This window comes from Odocoileus virginianus, unplaced genomic scaffold (genome assembly GCF_023699985.2).
Source record: "Odocoileus virginianus isolate 20LAN1187 ecotype Illinois unplaced genomic scaffold, Ovbor_1.2 Unplaced_Contig_37, whole genome shotgun sequence".
NCBI classification, from domain to species: domain Eukaryota; kingdom Metazoa; phylum Chordata; class Mammalia; order Artiodactyla; family Cervidae; genus Odocoileus; species Odocoileus virginianus.
The window spans coordinates 168971-179413 of NW_027224354.1; the positions used below are offsets into that span (position 1 = coordinate 168971).

Here is a 10443-nt window from a genome sequence, read left to right on the forward strand (position 1 = left end):
TTTCCATTTCTGTGAAAAACACAAGAAATTATCTGTGACTGTGATACTGAAAAGGTAAGATCTAGTATTCCAATCAGCATCATTTGGGAATTTTCCAATGCAGACAAACAAAAAAAGAGGGAGAAAATAAAGATAAGAAAATTAAAATTATTCATAGTTCTACCATAAATAGATACTGTTACTTTATATATTCTTAGATGGTGTGTTCATATATAAAACATATACGATTTTATGGGAAAAGATGCTTTTTTAAACTGTTTTATTAATTCACAATATATAATGAACATTTCTCCATGCAACAGTTAAAACTTTCCTGGTGACAGAAACTTAGAGACTGGGTCAAAAACACAACAATTAGAAGCTGGTAATAGGAAACGCGCAATAAACAAGTTTAACACCAAAACGTTTACAACAAAGGTAAGTCAAGAACATGTAAGTTTAGGAAGTAAGTGTCTCCTAACTTCACGGAAAACATCAGGATTCAAGGCATAAGGCATAACTCATCATGATGCTCATGGTAAGGGGGGTCAGTGCTAACTGCCCGCAGACTATGACTCAACTGTTTTTCCCTCAGCTTTTCCCTCAGCTGCCTCACCTCTTCCCCAATCCTTTCCATATTATCTTCTCTCATCCTCGCCTGTGGCTCTCCAAGCCTCTGAGTCACGTCCCATCTATAATGTATTATGGGCTGCCTAACACGGAACCGCCTACGAGTTCCTCTAGGTACAGAATATTCACTAGCACCCGAAAGGAGGGCCATAGGTTCTCTTTTATTAACATCTTGATCCTTTCCATCTTTTTTTTCATTCTCCTGGTTGGCATCTTCCATGTTGCAAATTTTTACTGCTTGTTTCTCTTTGGACGCCATTGCTCCTAGGAGACAAAAGATGCAACAAGGGACTATTTTCTGGGTGGAATGATCAGCACCGAGGACAGAGGCCCTACTACGCACCTCTCAATATTCCCATTTCTTGTGGTCAAAGGCTTTTCAACTTTTCCTTTGCCCACCTGAGAGGCCTCCTACGCCCTCTAGGGGGCCCCCAGTCCGAGCACTGCCCCCGTCCCGCGCCCCAAACCCACCATTTTGCCTGCCGATCCAGGCCCAGGTCTCTGCAGGCATCAAAATGGAGGACGGGGTTGCAGGAAGCATTTGGAGTCTTAGGGTTTTCCCCCTCGTTCCTCCCACCGCCCAACTGTCCCTCGCACCGACCTGGGCCTATCCTTGCTGTCTCCTGCTCCTCCCGATTCTTGCTGCAAGTGTGCCGCCGAAACACTTCTGACTCGCAGACCTGCAGAGGGTCGGGGTGGGGGCAGGAGGCTACTGCAGCCGGGCGCTCGGCCCCCTCCCGGCCCCGGATCCCCTACCCCCAGCCACCCCCACACAGTGTGCCCCGCTCCCACGCTCAGCCGCCCCCTTCCCAGCCCCAACACCCGGCACCGACCACCATTTTTTCTACCCCGAGAAGATCGGGGGTGGGGCGGGGCTGTGGGGAAAGCTTGCTACGGTGCGAGAGGCAGGTGTTCGCAAGGGGCTACTGCCCCAAGGTCTCCCGGCCCGTTCCCAACCTCAGCTCCCGGAAAGGCCTGCCGCTTTCGGCGGCCAGATACTGGGCCGCGGGGGGGGGGGGGGGGGGGGGGGGCGGGGGATGGGGGGGGTGGGAGCTGCAGTCTCCACTCCGCGGCAACAGGCCCCCCAAGGAAGGGTCCACAGGCCGCGTCCGCTCGCCCACGCCACCTTTGCGGATCCCACTCCGGGTCCCTTACCTGTTCCTCTCGTGCCTGCCACTCTTGGGGGCCGCCCTGGCCCGCACTCCCCTCAGGGCCAGGCGGAGCAGGTACCAAGAAGCGAGCGGGTGACCGTCGGGTCTGACGCAAGAGCTGGGCGTGCAAGACGGCGCCGCCCGGTCACGTGGGGCATTCGTCACCGCGGAAGGCCACGCCCTCACCCCACCTCTCCTGCCCCGAGCTGGGGTCTCTCAGAGCCGGAGCCAGCAGGGACACCTCCCCTTGCACCCCACTCTTACCCACCCACCCCGCCTACCACCACCCGGCCCCGTGACACTTGTCCAGGAGCTGGCGTCAGAGCTCTCCTTTCTTCATTTGTTCCTGGGTCTTTCTCTTCTGGCCTCGGAAGGGCAGTACCTTCCCAGGGGGCCGATGGCCATGCCTACTTGTCTGCTGAAGACTTGAGTTTTCCCTCTTGTTCCCAGGACCCTCCTTCCACCTGCTGTCTTTGCTTCCAGTCTCTCTTTTCCTCCACTAAAACGGATTGAAGAAATAGGTCCTGAAAAGAGCCTAGGAGTCTGGATTTTGAAAAATTCTTAATATCTCTGTGTTTTGTTCCCTTCCCTTTATTTTAAACAAGAGTCAATGTACTTTTTAAAAAGGAAATACATCGTGGTTTTTATTTGAAAAGGGGTTAAAGTTTGGTGAAAAGAAACCAACCACCTGTTTCTTCTGCTAAGTCGTTATATAAATATAGACTCTACAGGCAGCTACATTTTTAGAACTTGGAAAAGGACAGGGCAGCTGATGGTTCCTCTTCTGAGGGTCCCCTAGATTCATGAGGCCCTTCCATGAAGTGAGCCAATAAGTGTGTAGTACAGCAGAGCCTTGTTTGTTTTTCAGAGCTAAAAGAACAGCAGAAACTCCATCACAAATTTCTGATTCAAAAGGCAGTATGTCTGTTTGCAAACGGCATGATCATATGTTGATAAATTCCTGAGGCATCTACAATAAACCTACTGTAGAACTAAAAATTTAATTTAGCACACTTGTAGTTATACAGAAACTCAGTCGTGATCCTGTATGCTAGCAATGAACAATTGGAATTGGGATAAATTTAAGAAAACATGAAGAAAACTCATACACTGAAAACTACAAAACACCACCGAAAAAAGCTAAAATCAAAATGAATGTGAAGATGAACCGTGGTCTTTGATCAAGAAATTCAGTACTGTTAAGATATTAATTCTCTTTAAGTTGATCTATAAATTCAGTGCCTCCCTTGTAGCTCAGGTAGTAAAGAATCTGCCTGCAATGCGGGAGACCTGGCTTCCATTCCTGGTTGGGGAAGATCCCTTGGAGAAGGAAATGGCAATCCTACTCCAGTAGTCTTACCTGGAGAATCCCATGGAGAGAGGAGCCAGTCCATGGGGTGGCAAGAGTCAGACATGACTTAGCGACTAAAGCACCATAAATTTAGTGCTGTCAAAATCATACTTGCAGCAGGCAACTTCATATAAATTGATAAACTTTGTTGTTGTTTAGTTGCTAAGTCATGTCCGACTCTTTGTGACCCCGTGGACCATAACCCACCAGGCTCCTCTGTCCACGATGTTTCCCGGGCAAGAATGCTTGAATGGGTTGCCATTTCATTCTCCAAAATTGACAAACTTACCCTCCCCCCAAATTTATATGGAAATACAAAGGGCCTAGAACAGGCAAAATAATTTTGAAAAGAAAAACACAAATCTGGAAAATTGTGTTATCTAAGTTCTAGACTTACAATGTAATTGTACAGATAGTGGAGTATACAGACACTGGACTTACCAAAATTAAAAACTTCTACTTTTTGAAAGATATGGTTAAAAAATGAAATGGGAAGCTGGGAGAAAATATTTATAATATGTGTAACCAACAAAAGGTTTGTATCCAGAAGATGTATAAAGGACCCAAATTTAAAAATAAGAAGGTAGCAATGCAATTAAAAATGATCAAAATAAATAATATATGAAAATTTTAAAAAAAAAGATGATCAGAATGAACAAAAATCTCACAAAAGTACATATATCAATTACCAATGAGCTCATAGAATGATGCTCAACCTCAATCATCAAGAAAATGTAAAAAAAAATACAGAATAAAATATCACCACATACTCATCAGAGTCTGACAATCTTAAGTATTTTTGAGGATATGGACAACTGGGATTCTCATTCACTGCTGGTAAGAAGTTCAATCACCTTGACAGATTTTAACAGTTTCTTGAAAAGTTAGACTTGACACTTAACCATATGTCCTGAAAATTCCACTCTTAGGAATTTTCCCAAACAGAATTTAAAATATATTTCCTCAGAAAAACTTGCACAGGAATGCTCGTAGCAATTCCATTAGTTATAGCCCCTAAATGGATACAATCCAAAAGTCCATCAAGAAATGAATAAAAAAATTGTGATGCATTCATGCATTAGAATACTTTGAAGCCATAGAAAGGGACAAAGTACTGGTACAAGCAATGACAGAGATGCATCTGAAAAAATATCATATGTAAGGAGAGTTACCAGATACAAAATAGTGCATTCTGCATGATTCCATTTATATAAAGTTCTAGAAAAGACAATATGTATGCAGGTCAAGAAGCAACAGTTAGAACCAGACATGGAACAACAGACTGGTTCCAAATTGGGAAAGGAGTACGTCAAGACTGTATATTGTCACCCTGCTTATTTAACTTATATGCAGAGTACATCATGCGAAATGCTGGGCTGGATGAAGCACAAGCTGGAATCAAGATTGCCAGAGAGAAAATATCAATAACCTCAGATATGCAGATAACACCACCCTTCTGACATCAAGCAAAGAAAAACTAAAGAGCCTCTTGATGAAAGTGAAAGAGGAGAGTGAAAAAGCTGGCTTAAAACTCAACATTCAAAAATGAAGATCATGGCATCTGGTTCCATCACTTCATGGCAAATAGATGGGGAAACAATGAAAACAGTGACAGACTTTATTTTCTTGGGCTCCAAAATCACTGCAGATGGTGATTGCAGCCATGAAATTAAAAGATGCTTGCTTCTTGGAAGAAAAGCTATGACCAACCTAGACAGCATATTAAAAAGCAGAGACATTACTTTACCAACAAAGGTCTGTCTAGTCAAAGCTATGGTTTTTCCAGTAGTCATGTATGGATGTGAGTGTTGGACAACAAAGAAAGCTCAGTGCGGAAGAATTGATGCTTATGAACTGTGCTGTTGGACCAAAGACTCTTGGAGAGTCCCTTGGACTACAAGTCCATCCTAAAGGAAATCAGTCCTGAATACTCATTGGAAGGACTGATGCTGAAGCTGAAGCTCCAATACTTTGGCCACCTGATGCGAAGAACTGACTCATTGGAAAAGACCCTGATGCTGGGAAAGATTGAAGGCAGAAGAAGGGGACGACAGAGGATGAGATGGTTGGATGGCATCACCAACTCAATGGACATGAGTTTGAGCAAGCTCCAGGAGTTGGTGATGGACAGGGAAGCCTGGCGTGCTGCAGTCCATAGGGTCACAAAGAGTTGGACATGACTGAGTGACTGAACTGAACTGAGAACAGGCAAAACTAAATTATACTGATGTAAATTTAATTAAAACAATGTTTGCCTGACTTGAAACTTGTTATTTTTCTGACTGTAAAAGGGGCGTAACAGAGCTTTTTCAGCTGAGGGAAATGTTCTCTATCTTGATGAGGTAGTGACTCCACTGGCAAATGTTTGTTGAAATCATTGAACTGTATAATTAAAATGCCTATGTATCTTATTGTATGTAAATTATACTGAATAAAGGTGACTAAAAGTCAAATAGGAAAAGCCTAATTAAATACTTGCAAGACCTCTACACTGAAGATTATAATATAATTTTGAAAAACATTAAAGAAGACCTAAATAAGTGTAGAAATATGGATTGGAACACAATATTTTAAAGTTGTCAATTATTGTAAAATTGATCCATAAATTCAATGCAATCCATATAAAATCTCAGCAGATTATTTTTCTGTTGACAAGCAAAACCCCAGCTTTGTATATGAAAATGTAAATAAAGAACCAAATATAACCAAGACAACTTTGAAGAAGAGCACACCAAGATTTCCATACAAGATACCAAGCTTAATACAATGCTATAGTGAAGAAATAGTATGATATTGTCTCAAATATTAACATATATATATATATATATATATATACATTCATGCACACACACACACACACACACACACACACACACACATGTGAAACTTACCTACACATACTATCCTTGATTTATGGCAAAGATGACAGTGAAGTGGATAAGGATTTTTTTTAAGTCATAGCAGATCAGTTGAATATCCATGTGTGAAAAATGTTTGTTAACTCCACCTTAAGTAATACACAAAAATAAACTCCCAATGGATTGCAGATCTAAATGAGAAGTGTAGAAATATTGTTTCAGTTGAATATCCATGTGTGAAAAATATTTGTTAACTCCACCTTAATTAATACACAAAAATAAACTCCCAGTGGATTGCAGATCTAAATGAGAAAGGTAGAAATATTGTTCTAATGCAAAGTACACAGGAAGTTGTCTTTGTGACTTTGGAGTAGGCAGTGTTCTTGAAAAGGACACAAAAAGGACTAATAACAAGGATTCAAAAAATATTACAAATTGTATTTTTTAATATCAGAAACTTCTATTCTTCAAAAGATATCATCAAAAGAATAAAGAAGCAAGCCCCAAACTAGGAAAATGTTTTTGTAACGTGTATCTGAGAAGTGATTTGTATCTATAGAGTATAAATAACTTTTACAAATTAATAAGAAAAAGCCAATCCAATAGAAAAATGAGTGAACACCTTAAAATAACAGCTCAAAAATCAGAATATCCAAATGTCTAATACATTTGTGAAAATGTGCTCATTTCATTAGTGTGCAGAGAAATGCAAATTAAAACCAAAATGTGATACTGCTATATGCCACCCAGAATGTCTAAGCTAATAAAGACAAAAAAGCAAGTGTACAAGTGTTTTACAAGTACAATTAGAGCTGGTATTACCACTTTGGAAAACTGTTTGAAAAATATATAAAGGTAAGCATATGTATACTCTAAGACCCAGCACTCTCATTCTAGATATACCCATAATAAAAAGTGTGCATTGTTTTACAAACAACATTTACACACATGTTCATAATCTGTGTTAGTTGCTTAGTCATGTCTGACTCTTTGCGACCCCATGGACTGTAGTCCACCAGGCTCCTCTGTCCGTGGGATTTTCCAGGCAAGAATACTGGAGTGGGTTGCCATGCCATTCCCTTCTCCAGGGGATCTTCCTGACCCAGGGATCGAACCCAGGTCTCCTGCATTGCAGACAGATTCTTTACTGTCTGAGCTACCAAGGAAGCCCATAATAGCACTTTTTAAATTGCCAAAATTAGCAAGTATCCAAATGTTCTTCATTAGGAAAATGTATTGCTTAACTGTGTATTTAAACAGTGGAATATTATTCAGCAATAAAAAATGTGCAAATTACAAGTACACATAATATGTATGGATCTCACAAATATAATATTGAAATATTGAAATAAAGCCAGAGTGAAAAAGAGGAATGTATTTGAGTTTGTATGGATTTTGACACAGGCATTGCTATCTATGATTCTGGGCACTTTTGGGTAATGACGGGAATGGAATTTCTACAGTGTTGTTAATGTTCTGGCTTTTTTGTTTTGTTTTGATGTTTGTTAAATGGTTCTAGTTTGTAAAATTTTACTGAGCTACATATTTATAATTTGGACACTTTTACATATGTATTTTTTACTCTATTAAGAAATTCCTTAAATGCCAAACAAACCTACATCATTCTTCTCATAGTAAACTGTTAAAAAAAAAATTGCACACTATTGGTGGATATGTAACTTTGTACATTCTTTTTAAAAATTTATTTTATTGATGGACAGTTGATTTACAGTGTTGTATTAATTTCTACTGTATAGTAAAGTGATTCATTATACATACATATATATATATATATATATATATATATATATATATATATATATTTACATATACATTCTTTTTCACATACTTTTCCATTTTGGTTTATCACAAGGTATTGAATGTATCTCCCTGTGCTATACAATAGGAACTTATAGTTTATCTATGATTTGGTAATTCTTCCTGGAGAACTATTTGACAGTAATTATTATAAGAAATGTCCATATTGTCTGATACAGTCACTTAATTTTTTACATTCTATTCTACAGAAAAAAAAACATGTGTAGAAAGAGTTGCACATAAAGATGTTCTTTTTTGTTGAAAATACAAAATATACAAATGTAGATTATTAGGCTTAAACAAGTCATTGCCTATCTACATAGCCGAGTTCTAGTAAACAATAAAAATACACTGTAAAAGTATATTTGATGGTAAAGAATGTTTTTCATGATTTACACTTCAAATAATAAAAAAGTAGATTATAAATAACATACTCAATTGGATTGTAATATTAATCTATAAGCATATACATATAAACATTAACTGTAATGAATAAAATATAATCAATCCTTATTTTTGAATATTCTTATGTAGTCAATATTAAAACAAGCAGTTTCTATACATAAAACCACCAGAAACAAACATAGCAAATAACAAACTGGGAAACAAGCACAACATATATTATTAATTCATTTTAGCCACATTTTTTCATGCTTCAGAAAAAAGTGATATGGAAAAATTCTTCCTTTCCACATGGAAAATCTATCACCCTCTTCACAAGTTTAAGATACAAGATAAACCACTGTAATAAAGACCCCCAAAATACAATGGTTCAAATAAGAGGGAAGTGTATTTCTCTCATACAAAATAGTCTAGAAGATAGAAAGAGACTTTTGGGCAGGTGAATTTGTCTGCTATGTGAAGTCAGTTGCCTTCTATCCTGTTGCTCTGCTATCTCCAAGAGCGTTGTCTTTATTCTTTTTTTTTTTTTTTTTCACATGATCGCTTCTTTTTTTTTCCCCTTCAAAATCTTTTTACTTTTTATTTTATTTATTTATTTTTTTGTCTTTTTTTTTTTTTTTTTTTTTGCCTTTATTCTTCATCTGAGTTCTAGGACACAGGAAGGAGGACAGACAAAATAGTAGGCAAACAATTCCCTTTTAATTTTTTTAAAGTGTTTTTTTTTAATGTGGACTATTTTTTTCCATTTATTTTTATTAGTTGGAGGCTAATTACTTTACAATATTGTAGTGGTTTTTCCCATACATTGACATGAATCGTCCATGGACTTACACGTATTCCCCATCCCGATCCCCCTTCCCACCTCCCTCTCCACCCGATCCCTCTGGGTCTTCCCAGTGTACCAGGCCCGAGCACTTGTCTCATGCATCCAACCTGGGCTGGTGATCTGTTTCACCCTAGATAATATACATGTTTCAATGCTGTTCTCTTGAAACATCCCACCCTCGCCTTCTCCCACAGAGTCCAAAATTCTGTTCTGTACATCTGTGTCTCTTTTTCTGTTTTGCATATAGGGTTATCGTTATCACCTTTCTAAATTCCATATATATGCGTTAGTATACTGTATTGGTCTTTATCTTTCTGGCTTACTTCACTCTGTATAATGGGCTCCAGTTTCATCCATCTCATTAGAACTGATTCAAATGAATTCTTTTTAATGGCTGAGTAATATTCCATGGTGTATATGTACCATAGCTTCCTTATCCATTCATCTGCTGATGGACATCTAGGTTGCTTCCATGTCCTGGCTATTATAAACAGTGCTGTGATGAACATTGGGGTGCACGTGTCTCTTTCAGATCTGGTTTCCTCAGTGTGTATGCCCAGAAGTGGGATTGCTGGGTCATATGGCAGTTCTATTTCCAGGTTTTAAGGAATCTCCACACTGTTCTCCATAGTGGCTGTACTAGTTTGCATTCCCACCAACAGTGTAAGAGGATTCCCTTTTCTCCACACCCTCTCCAGCATTTATTGCTTGTAGACTTTTGGATAGCAGCCATCCTGACTGGCATGTAATGGTACCTCATTGTGGCTTTAATTTGCATTTCTCTGATAATGAGTGATGTTGAGCATCTTTTCATGTGTTTGTTAACCATCTGTATATCTTCTTTGGAGAAATGTCTGTTTAGTTCTTTGGCCTATTTTTTGATTGGGTCATTTATTTTTCTGGAGTTGAGCTGGAGGAGTTGCTTGTATATTTTTGAGATTAATCCTTTGTCTGTTGCTTTGTTTGCTATTATTTTCTCCCAATCTGAGGGCTGTCTTTTCACCTTGCTTATAGTTTCCTTTGTTGTGCAAAAGCTTTTAAGTTTCATTAGGTCCCATTTGTTTATTTTTGCTTTTATTTCCAATATTCTGGGAGGTGGGTCATAGAGGATCCTGCTGTGATTTATGTTGGAGAGTATTTTGCCTATGTTCTCCTCTAGGAGTTTTATAGTTTCTGGTCTTACATTTAGATCTTTAATCCATTTTGAGTTTATTTTTGTGTATGGTGTTAGAAACTGTTCTAATTTCATTCTTTTCCAAGTGGATGACCAGTTTTCCCAGCACCACTTGTGAAAGAGGTTGTCTTTTTTCCATTGTATATCCTTGCCTCCTTTGTCAAAGATAAGGTGTCCATAGGTTCGTGGATTTATCTCTGGGCTTTCTATTCTATTCTATTGATCTATATTTCTGTCTTTGTGCCAGTACCATA

At 38.9% G+C, this 10443-nt stretch overlaps 1 protein-coding gene across 1 annotated transcript; it reads right to left on the reverse strand.

Annotated features, from left to right (window-relative positions):
* Positions 1 to 242: 242 nt before the first annotated feature.
* On the reverse strand, positions 243 to 1891 carry LOC110142360 (protein BEX2-like). The gene is made up of 3 exons (XM_020901499.2): positions 1765 to 1891; positions 1211 to 1289; positions 243 to 873 (listed from the first exon to the last, which is right to left on the reverse strand). Exon 3 carries the CDS (start codon positions 866 to 868, stop codon positions 482 to 484), a length of 387 nt encoding a protein of 128 aa, XP_020757158.2. The 5' UTR covers positions 869 to 873; positions 1211 to 1289; positions 1765 to 1891; the 3' UTR covers positions 243 to 481.
* Between the last annotated feature and the right edge of the window lie 8552 nt (positions 1892 to 10443).